At 39.8% G+C, this 27,233-nt stretch overlaps 1 protein-coding gene across 4 annotated transcripts in view; it reads right to left on the bottom strand.

The window, feature by feature from the left end:
* DNAJC5B (DnaJ heat shock protein family (Hsp40) member C5 beta) overlaps positions 1-27,233 on the bottom strand; it is a 189,544-nt gene that overhangs the window by 49,617 nt on the left and 112,694 nt on the right. For all 4 annotated transcript variants that reach the window (XM_023533268.1, XM_023533270.1, XM_011364592.2 and 1 more), the window contains one exon: positions 7,382-7,509. In XM_023533268.1, the coding sequence (XP_023389036.1) occupies positions 7,382-7,509 (128 nt within the window). The remainder of the gene's footprint in view (positions 1-7,381; positions 7,510-27,233) is intronic.

The raw sequence follows: 27,233 nt of genomic DNA, 5'->3' as shown, positions 1-27,233 counted from the left end.
CACTCCTTGGAGAGTGTCCTTGAGCCCATGCCCTAACTAGTTTGAAGAATGCTGTTCTGTAGGGCTTTTTCTATAATCTCTTATGTATTCTTTGTGGCAACCAGTGCCCATGTGCTAGACCATAAACATTTTACATGTATCATCTCGTTTAACCCTCAGCAACCCCCTGAGGTCAGTATCATTGTCTGCATTTTACTTATGAAGAAAATGAGGCTGAGAGAGAAAAGGGATTGAATCCAGGTTTTCTGACTTCATACTCTGTGCTTTTAACTGCTACTTCATACTTAAAATTCACTGCCAACCAGGGATTTTAGTGTTAGAATCAAAGTGGAACACGTCAAAAACAATGCGTAACTTCTAGCACCACACCTGCTTTGCTTTTCTCCACAACACTACAATATCTAATCTACTGTATGTTTTACTTATTTATTTATTATTAAGCTTCCCCACTCCCCCAACCCAGAATATAGGCTTCAGGAGTGCAGGGATTTTGTCTGCTTACCCAACGCATAGTAGATGCTCGATAAATATTTGTCAACTAATGAATAGAACTTGCTGATAGAAAGCCATTAAGATTGTGAGAGACTCTAGACATTCTAGTAGCTGCTAAGTGCTCCAATCAGCCTTCATGACTTCTGCTATAATTTGATAGCAGTATGAGGTATAGTTCAACAATCTACTGAGTTTGGAGTGAAGAATTTTTATGTGCCATTCAATTTCAAGAAAAGGGGGACCTAATCACACACCTAAGGGCTTACTGAGCAGCAGTATAATGGCAAACTATTTACCTTGCTTGAGTTACTAAGAATACAGAACAGGTAGCCTTTGTTTTAGGGCTTTGGTAGGGATGCATCTTTGAGCCATCACGGCCTACTGTTTGTGGCTGGGAGTTTGAGCACATCAGAGTATGCTTGGAAGCCTGAAGGCAGCCTCCCAGAAGTCTCTCAAGCCTGAAGAGCCTTTGAGAAAGTAATCTAAGTCATGTACCTTACTGGGGCAGCCACAGCTGGGTAAATCTGATGAATCTGGGGCAGCCTGACAGAAGCCTATCTGAGGGTGGGATAGGAACTGCAGAATCTTCTTGAAAAGGAGATTCTTTGGGACGAAAGAGCCAGGTGTGTTGAGCTTGACACAGGAGCAAAGCTTTCTCTGTCAGAGAGGTTGGAGATTCTAAGTATAGTCTCATTACTGCTAGTCTTTGACTCACCCCGAGCATGCGTTTGGGTCCTGTAGAAAGAGATTTACAAGAAAAGATGGAAGGAGCTTTTCTACCAAACTTTGGCACTCACTGGGAATTCTGAAAAAGGGTATCACAAAAAGAAGGGGGGCATTTTCTATATCCAGTCTTCCACCCCGCAGTGGGCAGCACAGCAGGCACTGGTGACTCCCTCAAGTCTCAAGGTAAATAGCAGAGGTGGCTTCTTGGCCTGGAGAAATAATCAGAAAACTTGGGCACCAACTTTTAGCAAGGAGTACCTGCTATGCCTGCCAGTCCTGGTATGGTGGCACAGAATAACAGCAGAGCAGCCATGCCCAGCTGAGAACCAGTGGAGCTGCAGTAGCAGAGCTTAGCTTTCCCGGAGTTGTGCCTAGCAGTGACCACGGACATGCCCACTGAGTGAGTGGAAAGAAGATATCATCGACAGGGTGGTAACTGGGTTTGGTGAAGCAACACTGCTACGAGGGCTTGAAATGGCTCCTGGATTCTGGAGTCTTTCTCAGGGGAGACTCCTAGAAGGACTTGGGTGGTAAAGACTTGGCAGGGAACCCAAGTTCCTCAGTCACTTGAAAGGGACCAAAGCCTGGTATTGGGGGTTTATGTAGAGAACAATATTTGAATTTCTTAGTTCAACAACCAACTGTCTCCCCAGTGGTCCCACCATTCACTAGTATCTGTCTCCCCTCCTTCACCAGCTTCCTGACTCAAATTCCTTTTGGCGCAGAGAGACTACTTAAATTGGGTGAGAGGGGAAAACAGTTTAAAGTTACAGCAAATATGTGTAAGATGGGTAGCCGCTTAGCCATTCCAGCTGTATTTGATTAACTCAAATGAGTCCCCTTCAGACAGCATGCAAAGGGGGAGTAAAGACTTTTAGGCAGTGGGAGAATAGGGGAGAATATTTGCTTATCTCATGCAAACACTGTTAGGATTAAGTGACATCACCCAGCAATGAGAAAATTGGATTAAATGAGCCTTAGACTTCAAGCTCCTTGGTATGATTATGCTCTGCAATATCAAAGGCAGATTTATTCCATAATGAAGGCTGTGGATGAGAGTCATACCATGAGTCTCACCCTGTGGTATGGCACTTTTGACATAGAACAGAAACTCACTTCGTGCTGGATAAATGATTTTTGAACAGTAGCAGCAAATGGCAGGATAATTTTAGACTTTTAAGGATGATGAGGATATCTGTTCATTCATAACAGTACCTGGTATTTTCATTGTGCTTTTCCACAAAGGGCTTCACACACTGAAAAAAAAAGGTCTCATTTCTCTTTAAAAAATCTCAGTGACAAGAGCTTCAGTTCATGATGGATTGATACAACAGAAGCCTTCCTATTGTCATTCTTCCCAGCTGTCCTTTGAGGTAGCTGGAGACTCAATTTATCAACTGACTAATGAAGTATGGTTGGTTATACTATTGTAGGAAAACTGATGATGTAGGAAAGAAGACGCTTTATTCATAGGAAGATTTTATGATAAAGATTTATAGATGTAGAAAGGGGCTGAGATAGGTCTGTGAGGCTGTGATTTATGGTACTTCTTTAAAGAAATAAGGAACTAGAGATACTGTTAGTGTCCTTCCCAACCATGTATCCCCTTCCCATAGAGTTGGATCCTGTGACCCTTGGTAACTAAGGTAGTGGAGGCTTGGAGCATATGACCCAGCTAGGTTGGTTAGAGCCTTGCTCCAGAAATTTGGAATTGGAGCACAGCAAAAACTGAAAAGAGGACAGGAACCAAGATTATTTCCATCCTCTCACCACTTGCTACCCTCCTGGGACCATGGGGTTTTCCTGAGAAGCTCTAAGTTGGTTCGAAAAGGCAGCCTCAATGAAAAACAACCTAAACATTTATCAACAGGGGACTGATTAAAGCATAGGCCATCTATGTCATGGATTACTATGCCACAGTGTGAAAAGAATGGAACGTTTTATGAACTGATTATTCCCAAGAATGATCTCCAAGACATATTCTTAAGAGAAGAATGCAAACTACAGGATAAGAGTGATAATCCATCACCATTTGTATAACAAGAACGGAAAAATATAACATATACTTAGACCATTTACATTTAATATAATTATTATGTTAGGGCTTAAGTCTACCATTTTATTATTTGTTTTCTATTTTCTCAATTTCTCACTCCTCCATTTATCCTTTCTTGTCTTCTTGTGGGTTATTTGAACATTTTTAAGGATTCCATCTTGATTCACTTGTAGTGTTTTGGTGTGTAGTGCTTTGTATAGTCTCTAAGTGGTTGGGTGTGTGTGTGTGTGTGTGTGTGTTCACACACACACACACACACACACACACATAATGTATCACAGTCTACTGATATCAGTGTTTTGCCAATTTGAGTGAAGTGCAGAAACATGACTCCCATTTAGGTCCTATTATCCTCCCCACTTTTAAATATTAATTGTCTTGAGTATCAGATGATGTTATAATTTTTATAAAAGTCATCATGTAATTTGGAAAACTCATGAAGATAGTCTATTGTATTTACCCATATTTCTGCATTCTTTCCTTATCATTTTCTTTCTTTTGAAGAACATCTTTTAGTGAAGAGTAGGTCTGCTAATGATGAATTCTTTTGGTTTTCCCTTGTCTGAGCATGTCTTTATTTCCTCTTAATTCCTGAAATGTAGTTTCATCAGACAGAGAATTCACAGTTGATAGTTCTTTTCTTTTAGCACTTGAAAAATGTTGTCTTAGTTCTTTCTGGCCTCTGTTGTTTCAGATGAAAAATCTGCTGTCATTTGAATTGTTGTTCTTGTACAGATAATGTGTTGTTTCTCCATCTGCTTTCAAGGTATTTTCTTTGTCTTTAGTTTTCAGAAGTTTAATTATGGTGTGTCTTGGTATGGATTTCTTTAGATTTACCCTATTTGTTATTCACTCAGCTTCTTGATTTGTAGGTTTATAGATTTTGCTGAATTTGGGGAATGTTTAGTCATTATTTCTTTGAATATTCTTTCCATCCCACTCTCTCCTGCCCTTCTAAGACTTCAATGCTATAAATATTAGATCTTTTGTTATAGTCTCACAGGTTCCTGAGGCTCTGTTTTCAGTTTATTTTCTCTTTGTTGGTCAGAGTTCATTCCAATGATCTTTCCTCAACCTCGCTGATTCTGTCCTCAGTCATCTCTACTCTACTACAGAGCTCATCCAGTTAGTTGTAGTATTTGTTATTTTCAGTTCTATAATTTCTATTTGGCTCTTTTTTATAACTTTTATTTCTCTGATGAAATTTTTATTTTTTTATTTGTTTGAAAGGAATTTGTAATTGCTTGTTGAATCTTTTATATGATAGTTACTTTAAAATACCAGATAAATTCAATAAAATACCAGATAAATTCATTGTGGGAGTCAGATGATTGATTATCTTACTCATGCAAGTTGTGATTTTATTTGTTCTTTGTACAAGGAATGATTTTTATGTGGACATTTTAGCTATTGTGTTAGGAGACTCTTGGTCCTATTTATATATTTTTTATTTTAACAGGCAGCCACTTTGAGTTTAACATGCAGTTTTTAGCTTACTTTTGTGGCCTGCAGTTCCATTGAAAATCTAATTTTCAGAGCCTCTATGGTGCTGTTTTGATCAGCTTGGTTTGTCTCCTGCATCTGAGGCTGCCACTGGCACTTTTGGTACTAGCTGAACGAGTGAGGGGAGCATCTCTGGACTGGGTTGTCTGGTGCCTTTAGGTATGGGAAGGGAATCTCCAGGCTGCAGACATGAAAAACACATCCTAGGCTGGGTGTTTGTTGTGGCAGAATCCGCCTTGTTAATATCTGCTGTCAAGTAGGTAGGGTCCCTCGGTGAGAGAGGGAGGTCTCAGCGTGGTGGGAAAGTCCTCTGGCTGGTTCTTGTTAAGGGGGATGTTCAATTGGTCCCCTTTGCTCTTTCTTCTGGGCTTGTCTAGAGTTGTTAGCAGGACTCCAGTTCAATTTAGAGGAAGAATAAGACTACCTACATACTTTCCATTGCTAGAGTGGGTATCAGGAAAGGCTAGCGCAGATAATCTTCTCTTGGGTGGGGAGGCATAAGATGCCCAGCCACCGTGTTGTTCCCTTGGTACTATGGTACCTAACCAATTCATCTCCTCTTTCTACCTTTCAGGGTTCTCTTATGTTATTTCTAAGGCTTTTAGTCATGCTTAGCAGGGAGGACCAGAGAAAGACAAAACTATACCATCTTGTCCAGACCAGAACGTCTGTATATATGCCTATATAGGTATAAGATCTCTCTAGAGAGGTATGCAAGGAACTGCTTTCCCTAGGGAGGGAAGCTGGGGAATATGAGATAGGAGAGAGACTTTTTTTGTGTACCCGTTTATATGATCTTATTTTAATCAGGTGAATATATTATCTATTCAAAAATAAAAATAAAATATAAAAGAAGAAAAAAAGTCTTCTAACTCAGCCTTGTTTTAAGAGCACAACCAAGGATTACAATAGAGGTCAAGCAGCGTATGGATTCAACAGTTGGTAATTTTATTAAATTTCACTGACTTTTAATTTCACTATATTTCGACTGCTTTGATCCAGATCTCTGAATATAAGAATAATATTCTCAGTGGATTTTCAGCCTGCTCATACACTTCGAATAATTTGCAGAATACAAATGTGTAATTTAGATAGAAATAGATGCTTTTGGCAGCATACTAGTACCCTAATCAGCTGAAAAAATAATATTTGTTTGACATTAAAACAAAATTAATAGCAAGACGCTGATTACATGAAAAGACTTTAGGTTGTAATTATTAAACTTGCAAACAACTCAGCATAATTAGTGACTTAATTAGGATATGACCTGAAATTTTAGCTTAAAAAATTAATAAAGGCAATTAAAAGTCATATTTGTAAAGTGGGTTTTAAAACTTACAAGATAGTTAAATTTCACTTTTTTCTTATTTTGGGGAGCATCTTTGTAGGTATTAAGTTTACAGTGCAAGTACTTTGATTCTCAGCCCTCACTCCTAGCACAGTGCCTCAGTCTGAAGCCTTAAGAGTCAAATTTAGTGACCCTCAATCAAAGACATCCACCCACAGGAGGCTGAGGAGCTCCCAGGCACACTCGTAAATAGCTCTAGGGCACAATAAAATAGCAAAGACTCTTTGTCTCCCCAGTGCCATAAGTGGAATATAAACTAGATGGTACATATTGATTCTGATCAGATTCTACCATTTTCACAGAACTATTTGGGTCCAAATGGCAGTTTTCGCCACTGTCATTTATTCTCTAACACATGCTTCTTGAATGCATTTTGGGTCCCACAGTTTACCACATGGTAAAATTTCTAATCCAAAGCCAAAGAATTTTTTATCAGTAGATAAAAATGAATAATTTAATGAATTTTGGTGAGCTAGTGATTTAGGAAAAAATAAATCTGGATTCCTAACTTTATTCCTCATGTCAAAATAAACTTTATAGGGATCAAAGATTTAATATAAAAAATGTAAAATCATAAATGTACTAGAAGATATGGGTTAATATTTTCATAATATTGTTATCAGGACAGGCTTTTTAACCATGACAGATGAAGCAGAAGTGAAAGATGAAGAATGTAGATGAATCCAATTTTCTTTTAAAATGTCTTATCTAGACAGAAAAAAAAAACTAGAAGGAAAAATATCAATGATAATTATCACTAGAGATAGAATTATGGATAAATGTTATTGTTTTCATTTTTAGTAATTTCCAATTTTTCTATAAAAAGTAAACTATTTTAGTACTCAGTCTTATTTTAAAAAACTCTTTGGAGTTTTCAAGAAAAAAAATTTCAGTTTTTCCTCAAGAAAAAAAATTTCAGTTTTTCCCCCAAATAGCTAACTAGATGAAAGATCAAAATCGAAGATTTAAAAAGTATAGCATAGAATATCCTCTCCCTCTTTCTCCTGCCTCTCTCTCTCACTGCAGGCTGCTGCACTTTCCTAAGGCCCAGCATCACAAGACAGTTCTTTCATAAAATTGGTGCTGTGCCTCTCTATCCCTAACGGCCTGTGTTACAGAACAGGGAACATGAGTTCCAAAACTCTGACTTCCTGGTCCTACCAGGACGCTTACATCTTTAGTTGGAGGCACATGCCAATCACAAAATAACTATCACTAGTACCATAGAAAATGTCATGATTAAACTTCCTCTGTACCTGTAGGTTTTCTTAATTTCTTCATTCGATGCTCCCTTATGCAGACCAAGAATTTCATATAGAGCTTCTCCAGATGTTGACATTGTCCGCTGTCTTTGGTTAGGTATGTTACGTGCCATTTTCTTAGGCTGCAAAACCAAAGAGGGTAAATAGCCATGAAGGTTATGCATACTGGATCCCACTCTCTAAAGAAGGTAGTTCATTTCCAACCTTTGTAAAATGACAATCTGAAGTACATTTTTGTGCTAGTTGCAAGGGAGAGGATAAAAGACTTAGGACTGCCCAAAGTAGAGCTTCTAGTCAGGGTATTAAAGGCTACAGGCAGCCATGCAAATGCATATGGCTTTGTCCAAATGGTTAAATGGAAGCAAGTTGTTATCTAAATACTCGACTAATTCAGAATTGTTGAGAAACATCCCTCACAGGTCAGGCATATGTAGATTTCTTTTTGCCAGAAATGATAATAACTACTTTTTTTTATGTTTTCCAAAATTAGCCAGCAATGGAAGTAATCATCCACCTCACCTTTACTCTATTGGCCTCACCTTGTTAGAGCAAGAGTTTAAAAAAAATAAAAACAAAGCAACTTTTTGTAAGTATCAAGGAAAAAACACCCTGGTCTCATCTGGGAGTCAGTTTAAAACTTCTCTGTTGCTATGTGATGCCAGAGGCTCCCACAGTGCTCATGGGTTGGAATATTGGCCTTTCTATGAACTTTCTCTGTCATTTTGGAAATAAAAATGTGCCTAAACACATGTAGTTATTCCAAGAATTAAATGAATTAATATATTAAAACAAAACTGGACACCTTTGTTCATGGCAACATTATTCATAAAGGCCAAAGGGATTGGAAACAACCCAAATGTCCATCAACAGATGATTGAAAATGTGGTATGTGCATAGAATAAAATGTAATGTTTTTCAGCCATTAAAAGGATGGAATTCTGACACAAAAGGACAAATATTATATGATTCCTCTTATATGAGGTACCTTGAGTAGGCAAAGTCACAGAGACAGAAAGTAGAATGGAGGTTACCAGCAGGTAGGGGTGGGGTGGGGAGGATAGGGAGTTATTGCTTAATAGGTCCAGAGTTTCTGTTTGGGATGATGAAAAAATTTTGGAAATAGATATTGATGATGGTTAAATATCACAGTGCGCTTAATGCCACTGGATTGTACACTTAAAAAAAAAGTTAAAATGGTAAATTTCATGTTATATTTTATCACAAAACCAAAACAAGAAAAAAACATAAAAACTACTTAGATTGCCAGCTCCTCCAATCAGTAGTTCCTTAAAAATCATCATCCATCTCTTCGCTCTGGGCTCTGTGTACCAGGGCTCAGGAGATGGTGTCAGAGCTGTGGAAACTTTCATGTTCAATGTAAGGAATCCATGTATAGTGACAGTGGTGGCCTCAGCAGAGCCCAATAGGCACGTCCCAGCATCAAGTGGCTCGGTTGGAGCCAACTTCCTAGCTCTGCTCCCACCAGGCTAAGGACCAAACTAACACAGTCAAGAGCAGACCCACCAAATGATGTCTGGAAGATTAGGATGATCTTAGAGGCCCCTGAGACCCCAACATTGTACAGTGAGTGCTTGTAGCCTTAAGGAATTCAATTAAGAAGAACAACGTGAAGACCTTCAAACTGTTTTTGTAAGCTTTTAGCTTCTTTAGGGGAGAAAAGGAAGCCAGTACTGAAGAAAGTCAGACCCCAGCCCTGAAGATGCTGAGGACAAAAATGGCCTACCTGAGGGTGTGACTGTGGCATGACTCCATTGTACTCTACTCAGCCTCCCATGTATGTGGGGCCCCTAAAGGCCAAAGGAGCCCTAGTCCCAAATCCCTGGTTCACATAACGGCAAGAGGAGAGAAAAATCCTGACTTTCTTTCCACAAAGCAAAATCTAACAGACGTCCACACTGACTGGCAGCCCTCTCAGTAAATTGTAGCACTTATTTTCATGACTGCTATATCTTATCTGTCTCACTTACCCATCACAATTTCCCTAGGGAGTAAGCAATTAAAGGCTTGGGGCTATCTCACTCATCCCTGTGTTCCAGTCCCGCATCTCGGCCCTGTCTTGGAAGCACAGTCCAGCTGACTATTCACGACTGAAGAAAAAATTGCCTGAGTAACTGACATCCTCTACTTTCTTTCCTGTCCTCTCAATCCTGCTGCCACCACACAAACATAGGCTCAGGATACTGATGCTCTATCCCGCATACCCACCTAACAGTTCCCAGTAATGAAGGCAATCAGCCAACTTCTCACAAATCATACTGTATGCCAAGAATGAATGGGATTTGGAAAGTAAGGATTTTTGTGTGGATTGGTGGACAAGGAACAGGGCCATTGTCATCATGCTTCTCTCTCTGAGATTTTAAGGTCTTGCTTGATAGCAAGATCCCCAGAGTCACTAAGAATATATCAACATAAGTATTCAAATTCTAAAACTGTAAAATATGGAATTAGAAGTCATCTAAGACGAATTAACAGATGCCTTCTGGGGCATTCTGGCCAGAGATCATTGTAGTAAACAACTTTACTATTAGCCTATTAGGTGCCCCTTGTCTGGGGAATTCCTAAGTCCCTACTGCAACATATGCTTTTCCTGAGACCTGCCTCTCACTCTTATATCTCAGTTGAGTAGACCAGGAGTGAGTAGCTGACCCAAACCAGACCACTCAGAGCCCTTCCCTAGGATATTTTTTTTTTCTGATAGTCAACAATCTCATGGATGGTAAAACCTGTAAAAAATGTAAAATTTGGGTATTGTCAGCTAGCTTAAAATGAGAGAGATTGAAACTGACTCACAAAAGAGCAGTATAGAGCCCCAGTGGGAGTCCAGTCCCCTGGTCCCCTGGAACTCTTCCCCTCCCACAGTTTGTCAATTAACCTTTCCTTGGAGTGAGCCAGTAAAATTTCTCCCCATACACAAATTTATACAATTTTTTTTTCTTTTGAGCATATTATCTAGATTTTGGTGACTGTCAACCAAGACTCCTCAGTGTCATGTGCTCTCTCAATTAAATACCAGTAATGGTTTGATGGACACCTCTGAGCCAGGCTAATAACCCATTGTAGGTTTTTCTCAAATAACTGCGCCTACTCTTCCTCTAAATTGAATGTGGCGTCCAGGTACTTGGGAATGAATACTTCAGGAAAATAACAATGATATACTAAGAGAGTCAAACCAAACAGATTCAGAAATATTGTATACACATTACTAGTATGGATAAAAGGAGCAGTGATAAATCTGGGTCAGGAAGCTTTCATAAAGAAAGCCTAAAGATAACTTATTCAAAAGAAAACTAAGAAGAAATGAAAGTATGGCAAATAGTTACTTTTCCTTTATTTTTCTATATGTTCAGCATTCAAAAGAAACAGCTTCAATTTGAGGGAAAAAAATGTATTCACTCTCCATCATCTGTCTTATGAAATAAGACATGTCATGGTTCCCATAAATCAACAGATAGTCTTAAAATCAATTCTAACAAGGTACAGACATGCACAATTTCCACTGTTGTGAGCATTGCGCTCTGTGACCAGCTTTGATTTCTTCTTGAGTCTTGCTGTCTCTAATCCAGGAAAAATTTATAGGTTACTGAAGATAATCAGCTAAACAGATTATAACACCCATAGCAGACAATTCAATTATTTATTCAAAGTATTTATTCAAATACCTGCAATGCAGTCCAGGTCTTTAGGGAGATTGCAGATTAATATGGGATACAAACGGAAAGCCAGTAATGAAACTAGTGTTCAGGGGTTAAAAGAATACTGAATATAGAGGTCAAACAGAACAAGAAGGAATCTTCTGGTGGACAAGAATTCAGCTTTGTGCCACCACAGAACCTAGGATTGTGCCTGGCACATGCTAGGTATGTGATAAATGTGTATTGGGTAACTAAATGAAAATCAAGTAGTTAACCTGAGTGAGGATGTTAGGGAGAACTTTACAGAAAAGATGATATCTCAGCTGATAATAATACTACCACTTATTTCTGTAGAACTTGGCTACATTTTTCTATTATGGCCCTTATATCTAAGCCTAACCTTGGGTCTGCATGGACTTGTAACTCTAGCCAGTAACTCTCTTGATCCTCTGTTTACATATATAACATCAAAGAAGACTTCTGGGTTTGGGGACTGAAAGATAAGGGAAGGCATTTTGACAGTTTGACTGGGACATTTTTTTTTTCAAGGCTACCTCCTTCAAAGTTATCCCAGGTCTGGGACAAGAGAGATGGGGTCAGTTGGTGACTACCCCTAACCGCTTCCCGAATAGTGCTAGAAACAGCCTGGGGTTCATCCTTCCCTATCCATGGCCATCTGTCTGCACACTCCTCTCCTAGTGGAAAAAAGGAAGGCAAATTTCATCTCTCAAATAATTTCATACATAGAAATTCACAGCCAAGGAGACATGATAACTGTCTGTTCCTTTGGTTTATGTACTTTTTCAAATCATCTCTGCAATTATAAATCTAATCTCACTGTAATCCATACCTCCTAAGTGCAGTCTGGTAGCTGACTTGCTTTATGGTGTGGATTGAACAGTAGTCAGAATGGATTGTTATAGTTTGGAAATCGCTTACCATCTGTTTCATCTTCTTTGCCCTGTTCCCCAAAGATTTCCTTTCAGACAGATGTCTTCAAATTAAGGTACCAAAAAAAACCCAAACCAAAACCAAACCCCATTTATATCAATATTGGAACACAAGTTAGAGGACTTGGTCAATGTGGTTAGTAGTTAGCTGACTCTACAAACTGAAACATAAATGAACCAAAAGATGGCAAGGTTGCTTTCTGTGCATCAAGCAGCAACAACCTGCTACTTTTTCTGTTTCCTTGCTGAGCTAGAAACCAGATTCTTCATAAATTATTGATGTGGACAACATTTAGTTTCAAATTCAATAGAGCAATACATTGAAACCTTAGTTGTTTCAATGTGTGAAAATTAAGATATTATGCCCTGAGAATGCACTAACTATAGAGTAGTAGTAAAAACATCCCCTAAAAACTCTCCTTAAATAACCTTAATAATGATTTCATACCCTTACTTAATTCCTTATATAAAATATAATTTTTATTAATCCTTTTTCTGTAGGCTTTTGAATTCTAATATTCTTATGTAAAATTCAAGTCTTTATTATTTATTCATACTCCCTCATCTATAAGCTATCCAATGGAGAAAAAATGTTGTCATGCAAAGTTATTAAGTAATTTAATTTTGATCATCCAGTACATGATACTTAATCTTCTGAACTTAAATTACTTTCTAGGTGCATTACAAGCCATTAATATCATAATTTCTTAAAGCACTAATCACTGTATAGTCACTACCAAACCACATACAGCTTACCTGTCCCTTGATAATAGGTATAATTGAAAGAAGGTTCAGCACTCGTATGATGATGGGTATCAGATTCAAAATAAACACATATTTTACACTTGAAACCTATTTGATTTTATTAACAAATGTCACCCCAATTTTAATAAAAATGGAGAGAAAAAATAAACACATTTTAAAGGTTCTAATTCCAGGAGTCCTACAAATACTGTTCTAAAATTTTTATGTTGACATGAAATGTTCCTTTCAAACCAAAAGAAGCTTCGTCTATATTTATTATGTGAATTCTGAAAAATGGAGAAATTCAAACTATGCCTTTCTTGGAAGAGTCCCTCCATGGCTGAGAAAAGAAGTATTGACAGGGGAGATTAGATCATTAAACACTTTTGATGGCTGGAATTGGGGAAACCAACACGCTTTACCATTTTGTTATTCTGTAATTCCTCCATAGGAATCTATTTATTGAAGCAAAATCTCCTTATATTGTATCTTAACCCTTTTCCCATTTAGAAAAAAAAGTACAGCTTGCTGCCAGCATTAAAGCCAAACACGCATCTAAAATGCTAATTCTGTATTTTAAAGTAATAATTCTTCCTAGCATGATTATTTATTTGCTATTGAAAAGTTATTATCTCTTAATTGCTCTGATACTTATATAAACAGCAACCTGAAGACAGGCAACTCAGAAATGTTACACATAACTCACAGTACCTGTTCCTGTAACTCCGATTCTGTATTCTCAGTCAGGAACAACTTGCCATTTTTAACTTGTCTGGAAACAGATGTGCAAAGAAATAAAGGAAGGCAACAAGGAAAGGAGCTGTTCTATACCTGTTCCACTCTTTCAAAGCAAATGGCTGCTCCTTTCCATCATTCCCATGAGGAGTTAAGCAGGTCAATGGAGTCAAGTTACTTTTCATTTGTTACTCTATCAGCCAATTGGTTATCCCTCTGGAACATATAACAAAGAGAGAATAAAACATGCATGAACGTAAAGGTTACCACTGCAAGGCATCCAGTGATACCAAAATACATGCTACCTCTAATTTGCTCATCAGTCAACGGGTGATTGGCTACCATGGAACTGCCTCCAGGTTTCCACTGGAACTTTCAATTAAGAAAATATGCTAATCTCTTGACATGCAAAGTGAATTCTTTTAATTTTTTTATTGAGGTGTAATTGACAAAACATATTAGTTTCGGATGTAACAACATAATGATTAATACCTGTATGTATTGCTAAATGATCACCACAATAAATTTAGTTAATATCCATCACCACAGTTACAAAATTTTTTTTCTTGTGATGCAGACTTTTCAGATCTACTATCACAGCAACTTTCAAATATGCAATACACCAGTATTAAATGTAGTCAGCATGCTGTACTTCATTCACATCCTTATAACTTATTTACAACTGGAAGTTTGTACCTTTTGACCTCCTTCACCCATTTCTCCCACTCCTCAGCCTCCATCTCTGGCAATCACCAATCTGATCTCTGTATCTATGTTTGTTTTGTTTTGTTTTGTTTTGTTTTTTACTATTATTCTACATATAAAAGGGATGATATGGTTTCTGTCTTTCTCTGTCTGATATCACTTAGCATAATATCCTCAAGGCCTATTCATGTTGTCATAAATGGCAAGATTTCCTTCTTTTTATGGCTGAATGATATTTCATCTATAAATATATCTCACACATTTTTCTTTGTCTGTTCATCCATTGACAGACACTTAGGTTGTTCTCATATCTTGGCTATTATAAATAATGCTGCAATGAACATAAAGGTGAATATATTTTTTCAAATTAGTGTTTTTGTTTTTCTTTGGATAAATACCCAGAGGTAGAATTGCTGGATCATATGGTAGTTTTATTTTTAGTTTTTTGAGTAACCTTCTTACTGTTTTCCATAGTGGCTGCATCAATTTGCATTCCCACCAACAATGCACAAAGGGTTCTATTTTCTGTACATCCTCACCAACACTTGTTATTTCTTATCTTCTCCATAACAATCATCCTCCTAGGTGTGAGGTGATATCTCATTGTGGTTTTGATTTGCATTTCCCTGATGATTAATGATGTTGAGCACCTTTTCATGTACCTTTTGGCCATCTGTGTATCTTCTTTGGAAAAAAAAATGTTTATTCAGGTTCTCTGCCCATGTTTTAATCAATTGTTGTTGTTGTTGTTTTGCTATTGACTTGTATGAGTTCTTTATATATTTTGAATATTAACACCTTATCATATATATGATTTGCAAATATTTTCTTGCCTTTTCGTTTTGTCGATGGTTCCTTTTCCATGCAGAATCCTTTTAATTTCATGTAGTCCTAGTTCTTTATTTTTGCTTTAGTTGCCTTTGCTTTTGGTATCAAATCCAAAATATCACAAAGTCTGATATCAAGAAACTTACTGCCTCTGTATTCTTCTAGGAATTTTATGGTTTCAAGTCTTACATTCAAATCTTTAATCCATTTCGAGTTGATTTTTGTGTCTAGTCTAAGATAGGGGTCCAGTTTCATTCTTTCACATTGGCTGTCCAGTTTTCCCAGCATCATTTATTGAAGTGATTGTCCTTTCCTCATTGTATATTCTTGGTTCCTTTGTCATAAATTAATTGGCTACACAAATGAAGCTTTAATTCTGGGTTCTCTATTCTGTTTCATTGATCTGTGTGTCTGTTTTTAATGCTGTTTTGATTACTGTAGCTTTGTAATATAGTTTGGAACCAGGGAGTATGATACTTCCTGCTTTGTTGCTCTTTCTCAACATTGCTTTGGCTAGTCAAGATCAAAGTGGGTTCTTTTAAATTTTACTATTTTTTTTTTTTTAAGTCTAAGGCTAGTACTAATCAATTGCTTTAAAATTACTGGAATGGCAATGTAACAATTAATAAGGGGAAACTGTAATTGCTCATTACATAATTCAGCTAGTTTTATCTCTGAACATTTTACCCTAATCTTAGTCAAGAGAGACTGAGCCACAGTGGTGACCGAGGTGATTTTAAGAATTAAGGGATGTATTGTTAAAACAATGCTCAAACTCTCATATACAATAAAAGGTCAAGGTTACATGAGAGAATAGTTTCTGTGGTTTCCAGTAAGATCCTACAGACTGAAAAAGTCGTAAACCAAATGAGACAGGTGTTACTCTGAATCTGATACAATGAGGTATGACTCATGAGGCTGAAAGCAGAGTTTAAGTGTGCTGCTTAGCATGACTGGTAGCGAAGCCTAGGCTTTTTGTGTGAACATTTTAGAGCATTCTAGTCTCTAGATGGCATTGGGGTTTTTTTGAATATAAAGGAATAAAAGGCTATTTCTCATAGATGCTGATTTTAGCCAGAGGTCAGGAAGAGCCCATGCAGAGAAATAGGGGAAAGGGGAAACTGAAGACATTTAGGACTCAATACTCAAGTTCCAGCATCACTTCAGCTCAAAGACAATGTCCTTTGATGAAATGAAAATAGTTGCTATATTAATATGGTGAGATTATGGGTGACTTTTTAAAAAAATTACAATTTATGTTTAAAATTCAGTTTAATAAATATATTCAGTAAATTTTATTATTTTCGCACAATAACCACTCTCTCTTTAAATTATGCCTTTTTATTTTTTAAATATTGAACCAACCATGAGTTTTTCAATTTTTGAAGTATTGCAGAACTCTTAGGTGAAGTAGAACTGTAGTAATGTTTCAAAAAGAAAACAGTTTCTTATTCATCTAGTCATTCAACAATTAGTCACCTACTAGATCCAGGTACTGGGCTAAATGCTAGAAATATATTGGTAAACAAAACCAAACACAGACTCGGTTTTGTGGGTCACAGAGTTATAGCCTACCACGAGAGACAGATATTAATCAAATGATTGATTATTCAAATAAGTATAAAAGTGAGACTTTGAAGAGATGCTACAAGACCATGTAAATCAGTGGAATAGAGGGAGATCAGAGAAAGCTTCCCTGAACAAAATAATCAATCAGAGATCTGGAAAGAACTGGACGAAGGGGTTGCTGGTAAAAGAATTATTCTAGGCAGATAAAAGAGCATGTTCAATGGCCCTTTTCGCTTAAATTAGGGAGAAAAAGAGATATGCTGACATGTGCTCTCCTACATAGTACATAGGATGTCAACAAATGCCTATACATATATGCTTCTAAATATACATGTCCTCTAAGTATATAGCCAGAGATTAATGGGATCAAATTCCACTAAAAAGGTGAGGCTTTCTAGAAGTAAGCTTCAATGATGTTTGTGAAAGGAAATAACTCATGGTAAGCACATAAATTATTCCTTGATGCAAAATGCACTAAATGTATTATGAAATCATTTTCAGTTAAATCATTTATGTGTGAAAAGGATAACTTAGAAGATATTCTAAGATTAAAACAAACTGGTTTTTCTATGAGGTAGAAAATTAGAGAATGATGTGCATGTCTGTGTGTGGGGCGGGGGGTGGTGGTGGTTACATGTTAATTTTCCCTGGGTATTACATTTATGGAGTCTTCATTATTCCCTTAGGTACTCCTAGAGACCTCTTATGTACCTCCCTCAATCACGGCAGAGGGTCAGGGTTATTGTAAGAAATGACTGGTACATCAGCACAGAATCTGCAGCAGGTACTAGATAAATTTGAATATTCAACCAAAATAATCTAAAAATCATAAACATTAGGGTACATATTCTTTAATTGAAACTTCATATCTCAGCAAGTACAAATACCGCCCATTATGAACATGTGATGGGCAAGGACACATGCCCCAACAAATAAACCCTAACCAGCCCAACACAATGAACAGATGTTATTATTACTATTGCTGTTATTGTTTTTATTACCCCTCTGCATTGTTTATATTATTGTTATTACAATATATGGAATTTAGGCCATCACTTTGTAAATTTCAAAGGGAAGAGTCCTCTGGGCAAGCTTCATTCTATTAAGTGAATTTAGAAAGGAAAAGGACTTGTGATTGCTTTGATTGTAAAATGAAAGGTTGTTGGCTACCACTTCAGCAGCATCTCAGGAGCAACTACAGAACAATTCTCCCAATTCTTTTGTAAAATCAAGTGTTTATATTTCAGAAGAGCAAATTGGTTAATTCCTATTACATTTCATAATTTCCTGAAGTTAAAAAATGTCCCTTTTAATGAAAGTTACAAAGGGGATGGAATTTTAATGTGCTTAAACCTAGAACTATGAAGAAAGCAAAGAATTATAGAAAGCTAAGGGGGAAGCACTAGATGGGAAGAACTCTTTTTAGAGTCACTTGGAAAGATTTTAACAATTCTGATGCCTGGCCCCACCCAGATTATCTCAAAGCAAAGGGGTTATCCCAAAGCAAAATTTTGCAGAATGGGCCAGGCTCAGGCATTTTTAGGGTTTTGGATGGTTCTAAAAAGCTTCCCAGGTTGAGAGCCACTGTTGACCACATCCCTTGTTCACTAGATCTGAGAAGCAGAGAGCTCTTCAGCTAGTTAACATGGAAAACGCCTGCCAAGCAAGCAGTTCTCTGGAGGAATTTTCCATTGCCTGGGTTTCCTAAGAAAACATTTACTGAAGATAATGACGTCCATGTGATTAAATACAAAGTAAAATTTGGCTTCACATAGTTTAACTGAGAAGGAATATCCAAAAACAACATGCCTATTTCTTAGACTCTAGGCAAGTCACTGTAAGCTTGTGTCTTCTCTGTAAAACAGTAATAAAATAGGAACCCTTTTTTATCTGTCAGACCTTGTGTCAGATGTCTAGTACAGTGTGCGAAGAATGATACTAGGAACTTTTATAAACACAGATCTAAGGAGTGTTCTCTAGGGTTGGGGTTTGAGCAGTTGTAAAGTAATTACTCTCTCTGTGCACAGAGAGTTGGAACAGAGTGTACTAGAAGTGCTTTAAGAATTGAAGGTGCAATTCAGTTCATCAGTAATGGTATACAGTGAATGGTAATTCACTGGTAAATGGTGATTGCTCTCCTATAATCATATAGTGCAAGGCACTATAGTGGGGGTTGTGAGGGATTCTGAGATGGCGATGATGGTGATGATAATAACTAACATGTTAACTAGATTATCTCACTGTAATTAAATGAATTGCCCAAGCTCACCAGCCAGTAAGCAGTGAACCCAGGCTTTGAAACCAGGCTGGCTGATTCAATAACCCAGTCTCTCACTAGAGAGCTTTGCTTCAGTCGACAGGGTAATTCCAGGGAACTGTTGCATGCTATATTCCCTTGCTTATCAATCTGCACCTGAGCCAAATGGTGTACATGTTAAAGCTCAGGGGAAAAAATGGAGTAATGGCTTTTAGGAAGGAACTACCAGTAAAGGACTACGTTCATTAATGAGGTCCAACATGTAGTTTAGTGTCAAGGACAATGTTTACTTGATTAAGTAAAGCTCTGATTCTGAGACCTGTGTTACTGAAAAAAATATTGACTGAGTCTTGTCTCCTGCTAGGAAACATATATATTTCACAGGTATGAAATTTAAACACCCTGTTTCTTACTCATAGTAAGCAATGCTGTAATAAACCAAGGAGGCCTCAGGTCCAACAGATATGTTTACTTGACAAACTGTCTACAAACAGAACCTCATCCTTGATCTTGCCAATAGTTGTTCCCTTTATGTATTAGCCCAAGATATCTGTTAATTACCTCAAAAAGATAGAAGACAAAAACAAAGACAAAACTTTTGCTCAAGGCTAAAGTCCTTTTCGATAGGGTTTCCAATACAGACAGTGACTGTTCTATAAAACAACAGAGTGCACAGAAACCAAAATAGTTTTCATTTCTATTTGTTTGGCTTTTAAGTGGCAGTAGGACTGAACTAAAAAAATATATCTTTATCTTAACTCTAAGTCCTCTTTCAAATGAAGCTTTACCCAGCCCAGGTAACATATTTGAAAGAAAAAGAAATGCTAAGGGTTCCCTCTAGAGATTAATAACTGTATTTACATCACACTTGGTAATTTCCTAAGTGTTTTCATGTGTCATATATATTGTTTGATCCTCAGTGCCCATTCTGAGAAAGAGAAAACTGGTCATATGACTTCCCCAAAGCATGAACACTGGATAATGAAGGGCAAAAAGCTGGAACTGGAGTCCAATTTAAGTGCTCTGCTTCCAAAATCTGTTCTTTTACGTCCTTGTTAAATAACAAGGCTGAATTGAGCAGTAGAATTGTAAACAACAAAGAGAATCCTTTCTTATTAGTTAGTATACTGGCTAGACAGCCACCGCAGTGGTCACAGGCCTAGGAAACAGGGCAGTCCACTGTCTGACTTCTGGGCCCACCACCCAAGCAAATCATGCCCTGCACTAATTTCTAGTGTCCCCAGTGGATCTTCTCAGAGGTACATTTCAACTTGTCAAGAAAATGACAATGACCTGTGCCCTCTATTACAGATATGCATTTTCCCTCATTTTGTCAGTTTTCACTTGCAGATGAATAGCTGGGGCCTGGTAAGTTGCAGTCAACCCATTAGCAGAGCTTTTGTTCCATAAGGCCTTCTTCTATTTTGTGTAGTAAGTGGTGCTTTGCCATTGTCTACATGCTGTCACTAAGAACAATCTCACTCTCTGCTGAGTGCCATTGGAAGGTGCCCAGAACTGAATGGCTAAAGCCGAGCTGCCACTCCCAGGGGGTGAAGGTAGACAGGCCCCTTTCTGGATGAGTCATGTAATCAGGTGCAGATTCTTCTACAACTGCACACGCATATCCATGGATTCCAGACGTGGAAGATTAGATGGCTCTGATGCTGGTGGTGATGCTTCTTGATGCCCACCTAGGCGGGCACGTGTCCACAGGCCTCAGAGCTCCAAAGCCAAGCCCCCTCCCCCACCCTCACCTCCCCGTCTCCCACCCCGGATGTCAGCCCAGCCTTCCCTTCCCCGGGCTCTCACCACCACTGTCAAGGCATTCCCAACTGCTCTACTCCTGCTCCTTCCAGACTCTTCAGTGAGCCAGACACAGTTCTCCATATTGCTCCAGAAACCATGAACATTCTGCCAGACTGTCCTCACTATCAGAGGGTGTTGGTGGAAGCTGGTCCAAGACCACAGACACAAGGGCCACGCCTTACTTCCAGATACCGAGTAGAACAATCTCATGGAACCAGTTCAAAATGACTGCACCTGGAAGTAATGAGCTGGGCCCCTACACAAGCTAGCCTTTACTTGGGACACAATCCACACCTTTCCATAGTGCTGCCCAGAACTAGAAAGTCTTGGGGTGCGGGGGCAGGGTGAGTGACAAGTGCTTCTCCACCGAGGAAGCTGCCGCCCTGCCTAGCACTCTTCTGTGGGTCTCCCAGCCCCAGGCCTCAGGGCCTGGATAACCAGCACATGGTCCCAAAAGTCTTTTCTGTAACTTTCTTAGAGGCGAGAACAAAATACATAGTCAGATGAACAAATATTCAATTCAGCATTTGTTCTCAAATTTAAAAATATGTATATTGGTTCCCAAGATTTCAGTCTTAAAGCAAGGTAGACTGGCTATTCAGTATGACTGTATTGCCCTCTAGTGTTCATAAAGAAATGAACTATAAACAGGAGTTTCAACTTCAAAATACTCCTCACCCCAAATCACCCTCAACTTTCAGTATCCCTGACGCCTCTCTCTCTCAGCCACCTGAGATTCCTAGTATTGCCAAGAAAAACACTCCTGGAAACATTAGGGTGGGGCAATCCATGCCTCGAGGGGTCCCCGCCCTTTCATTGCATTCTTCTGAAGCTGAAGTTTTGCAACAGCATGAGTAGCTAGTCAGTTGGGGGATTTAAATTATAACCTTACAAAAATCTGTTTTGAAGTTTCTGTCTGAAAGGAGAACCGTTGGGGCAGTCGTTGAACTTCTGAGGTCTCAGACCCATGCACTCCATTGGTTAGGCAGAACAGAAGCCCCGAGAGGTCTTGGCAGCAAATTCACAACTGTGAATAAACGCCCTCCAGTCGCTGGTGGGGAGGCAAAGGCCAAGAGACATTTCCTCTCTCTGGGTACATCGCAGAGGTCTCAAAATGATAGGTCTTGGTCAGGTTTTCCTTGGCCTGCAGGGTAGGGTAAGTGTTTGATTTAAAGGTAGACACACGTCGCGGTCTGAAATGGTTCCCCTGGCATCACACTCAAGCAACTTTGACCATTAAGGCAGCTGAGTTTACAACCTCTGGTTACCACCCAGAAGAGGAGGCAACAACATGTCTACACTTAAAAGCATAACTCACAATACAAGGCAGCTAACCAGAAGGACCAGATGATGGTACAGAAAAACATGCTGGAGGAGGTAGGCTGGAATGGAAGGTTCTGCTGGGAGCCAGAGTGCAGGGAACAGGGACCTTCCCTTCCCTTTGCGGTTCACACTGAGGAACTTCCACTTGCCTCATGCCAAACTTGATGGCAGCCTGACAGGTGTATCAGTTTCCTGGCGCTGCTGTAACAAGATAGCACACACTGGGGGACCTAAAAAAACCCAGAAGTGTATTCTCTCACAGTTCTGGAGGTTGGAGTCTGAAATCAAGGCACCGGCAGGGTTGGCTGCTTCTGGCAGCTCAGAGGGACAGTGTGCTTCCCAGCTTCGCCTTAGCTTTTGGCGTTGCTGGCAATCCTTGGTGTACCTCAGTGTCCGCCTCTATCACCAGAGCGTTCTCTTCTGTGTCTGTGTCTTCATATGGTGTCCTCTGCTTTCCGTGTGTCTGTCTCTGTGTCTGTGTCTCCTCTTCTTACAAAGACACCAGTCATATTGGATTAAGGGCCCACCCTACTCCAGTACACCCTCACTTTAACTTAGGTCTTAATTACATCTGCAAAGACCCCACTTCCAAACAAGGTCATATTCACAGGTACCGGCAGTTAGGACACACCTTTCTTAGTGACACAGTTAGACCTACGACAACATGACTGGAAAGTGGGCAGATTTGGAGGCTATATTTAGGCCTGTTCAGTGGTATGCTGGGAAATGTTTAACAACCAGATTTCCAAGGGAATAAAAGCCCTAGTTTATAGTGTTTTCAGATTTTCATGGTATAACTATTTCCTCCCAGGTCTATTTCAAGCTACTAACATGACACTTAGCTTGCAAAATTCCAGAAAATTTAACAGTGTATAGCCATCATTCACTGGTACTAATGAGCTCCAACATTCCATCGAGCTTATTATATTAAAAAATGTCAATGGCTAAAAGGAGTGATCCATTATAATTTTTTATATATTTAAATATTGAGGCCAAGAGGCCCCGACAACTTTTGATTATCTATATGTAATATAGATAATCTATTATTTGTTTACAGTTCATATCAACTTTTAAACTTGAGCATGCCTCCAGACCATTCTGTTTCTCAGTCTTCCTCATCATAAAGCAGCAGAGCATCACTCTCCTCTCAGCCCTTCCAGACGCTGCCCTCCGCCCCACCTTTAAAGTCTCTACTAGCCACAGGTTTCTTGTCTTCTTTATGGCCATCCCCAGGTCTGACAACTAACCCATATTCTCTGGGCCCTAGCACTCAGCTCTCTCTCTCTCTCTCTACCTTGAGTCTTGTCACTGACCTGGGCCCTTCAGCTCCCATGTGCTCCTCCCAGCCAGCACCCTCTCCCTCATAGCTCCTTGCCCTATTTGGATACGTAGATGCCTTCTGGCTCTTAAACTTTTAACTCCAGCCTTGTACTCTGCCCACCATTGGCTACCTAGCCAGCCAACTCTCATGTATATGTATGTGATACTTACATGTCACTAACACTTCCCAGTTCCCAAAATCCATCAGCCATGTTCCCTTCTTCAAACTTTTCCCTGTTCAGCTTAGACTCCGGTATCATTATTATAACTATTCCTTTGTCAGTACCCTTAATTCCTTCCACCACCCTAGCCAACATTCAGTTGTATATCCACTGGTGAGACAAGTCCCATGGTCTCCAGTCCCAGCTACAATCCTGCCTTGCACCCTTCTGTGTGTCCCAGGGAGACCCTAGTCCTTTTACCATTCTCCACCACTCTCCTCCAGTTTAGTGCCTCACGCGCAGCAAAAGACATTATGTCATACATCACAGAGGAAAATACAGAGTATTGTTTGCAATGCATTTTTACATAGGTTCATTTGACCTACACAATGACTGGCACAGGCAGGCAGAGAAAATGTTATTATTCCCGTTTTACAAATCAAAACACTGAGGCTCAGAGAAGTTTTATGTCAACATCAGACAGAGTCTGGGTAGGAACACAGACCTCTCAATTCCAAGAATCTCAGGTCAAGCAATGAAGTGCATGATTTGTCCAAGGGCACCAGCGAGTCCCTGGCAGCCAGGAGAGCACCTGTGTCTCTGGGTACCTTCCAGATTCTTTATCCACCTCTAGAGTGTGCTGCCTTCTCAACAATGGCTCTACTGCTCTCAAAGCATCTTAAGTTTATTCACCCTTTATATTTAAAAATTTTAAAGTAGAATGATCTTAAAAGCAATAAGCAGTTTTATTTTCCCTTCTTTTGAAAGTTACCACCAATGATTGTTTCCTTGTGTAAATGTTTATCTGATAAACTTTATCTGATATCTGACTGAAAAAAACCTGCTTGCCCCCAGCTCCTGTCACCTGGTTCACAGGCTCTGGAGACAACACCAGAGAGGAGATGGAGGGAGCCAGACCAGGGGTCTGACCTAGAAACATTATCCCACAGAGCTCGAATGTGTGCCTGTCGGCCTACAAAGATGCCATGGAGAGTCTACTGGGTAGACCACACGGACTTACAGACGAGCTGATTCTCTGTAAACACATGATACAAGCCAAAGCCACTTCCGTTGGCAATGGGGGCCATAGTGAGTCACTGACTGTAATTCCAGACTGATAGGAATCTCAGCTCTTTCCTAGACCTTTTGATGAAGCATGCAGAGCAAAGGGAATCTGCTTCTACTAGTAAAAAAAGACCTCCTATCTCAGTTTCTCTACCAATACTTTGCTTCGTTTGTGCTGCACCGGCATCATCATACATTACTGCACATGGGGCAGGCATGTGACAGAGGTGCTGACCTCCCTTGTCATCTAGTGCAGTCTGCCCCTCAAACACTGCCTTGGAGGTGTACTGCTCTTGGGCCTGCCTCTGCTGGGCTGGACCGAAGGCTGCCCCATGCCCAGCGCATCAGAACCAATACCTGTGGGGTACGCTAGACGCACTGGGCCAGGAGACAGAGGACTTGGCTTCTAACCGTGAACTCGGATAAGGCCTATGCTCTCCTGAATCTTGGATTCCTTCTCTTTAAGAAAGGTTTGCTGTGGCCAAAGCTAACTCTGCAGCACTGGAAGGACTGCTTCTGTCGTCATGACAAGGAGACTCCAGGAGAGCACCCCAGGAAGTGCTGCGGGAAGAGGGGCAGAGGAGTCTCCTTTAAACAAAAGTGGTCCAGGGGTTTACAGTAAGTTTGCCATTGGACGTTTCCTGAAAGCGCTAGTGGAGACGGAAAGTGAGGAGCAGAGACATGTCAGACATGAAGAACAAACCAGAGCAGGGAAAGCCCAGGCCTGTTCCGTGGGTGAATCAGCAGACGGCACATACCTGCAGAGTTATTGATTCATGCATGTTTGAAGCTGGATTTGTGGGAAGATTTGGGGGAGGGGTAGAACAGGATTGGACTAGCCCACGGGGACATTTAAGGCAATGTAGGGTGCTCTTGGTGGCTCTGAAGACGGCTGAGAGGGATGTCTCACAGTCCCCGCCCTGGGCAGCCCATGGTGACTCTGTCCTCTTCTCCCTCCCACGGCAAAGTGAGGCGGTGGGAAGAACACAGTGTTATTGTGAACATTAAATGATACTATCCACACACCGCACAAGAATAAAGTAGATTTGCATAACCTGATATAAAAGAACAGATACTACTAATGTTCTGTGGATTACCCGCAAGGCAAGGCGGGTAATCCACAGAGCCCTCCAAGGAGCTACAAGCTGCACTCAACTCTGACAAGCTCAGACATGTGAAGACAGAGATGAGCCCCCTCCCCACTGCTGCCCTTGAGCTTTGACCAGCAGCTGATACCATCAGACCTGTCTCATGCCAAGGGTGGGGAGCTTCAGGACCTACGGGGAAGGCAGCACCGATGCTGGGAGGCAGTTACCATACAGGTTAACAGTACCAGACGAAGTCATTTAGACCCAGATTAGAATCCTGGCTCTGCCATTTACTAGCTGTGCCGCCTTAGGCAAGTTACTTCAACTGTCTGAACTCAGTTTCCTCATCTCTAAAATAAATAATCTATTGAGCAAATGGGAAGAAGAATACTTTCCACGTGAGTCTTTGTAGCAGTTAAATGAGAATTACTACGCCTACTGGCGACATAGTAGTTATGATTAATTTTATGTGCCAAATTGACTGGCAAATTTTCGTTCAAAAATTATTCTGGATGTGTCCGTGAGGGTGTTTTTTGATGAGATTAACATTCGAATCAGTAGACCAAGTACAGGAGATTGCCCTCCCTAAGTGGGTGGGCCCCACTCAGCCAATTGAGGGTCTGAATAAAACAAAAACGTTGACCTTCCTACAAGTACAGCCATGTGCCACTTAACGAGAGAGATATATTCTAGGAAGTGCATTGTTAGGTGATTTCCTTGTTGGGTGAACATCGTAGAGTGTACTTACGTAAACTATACCTCCCCCAGACATGAGGGAGGGGGCAGTGGTGGCAGGGGAAGAAAGAGCAAGTGTGCTCGGCTGGTCAGGCTGGAGACATGCTGCTTCCTAATGACATGAGGGGTCTTAAAACGATTCATAAGTAAAGGAAACATGCAGTCAGAAGAAACTATATGTTCCGTGACTTTGTTCCAAGTGAGAAAAAGGACATAGGGCTCTAGGGAATATTTTATCTCTTTTTGTACAGGCCATGACTTTGAGAAAGGAAAATGAAGGAAGCAGACAGCTAGCTCAAGATGGTGTCAAAGGCCACAGTTTGGTTTTCTAGTGATGACCTTGGCTACCAGACACTAGACACCTGCAAGGAATGCCGCGAAGCCTTTGAGAGCTATTAATGACCTGGCAAGCAGGAGGTTTGTCTCCTAATCAAGGCTTTCAACTAAAATCTGAGTTGGAGAGGGAGAAAGGGTCCAGTTATAATTTATACTATGAAAGGCAAGAGGATAAAATGGCCAATAATTCTTAGAAAAAGATAGTAGGAAAACTATCAGGACCAATACTTATAGGTACAGATGTCTGTTTACCACGATTTATCGAACGCCCGGATACTCTGGGACTTTAACAGATGAGTGAGATCCAGGCCCCATGTCAACTGAAGTGTCCTCTAAAAGCAAAGTGTCTGAGGAGCTCTTAATTGGATTCGTTGAAAATTTCACCTCTGAGAAGTAAGAAAAATCACTGTTACTCTGAGCTTAGTTCTCACTCGCAAAGAACTAGTCACGGATTGGCAGTGGGGCTGTGACATTTAGAGTTTACAACACCCTTGGTGTGGCTGGATAAGTATAGGACTTTCAAAACGCATTTCACAAATTTAGAGAAAAGATTGATTTCTTGCTCAAGGAG

This window comes from Pteropus vampyrus, unplaced genomic scaffold (assembly GCF_000151845.1).
Source record: "Pteropus vampyrus isolate Shadow unplaced genomic scaffold, Pvam_2.0 Scaffold99, whole genome shotgun sequence".
Taxonomy (NCBI): Eukaryota; Metazoa; Chordata; class Mammalia; order Chiroptera; family Pteropodidae; genus Pteropus; species Pteropus vampyrus.
The sequence above is the reverse complement of the archived record's forward strand: the minus strand, read 5'-3'. Positions and strand labels throughout refer to the sequence as shown.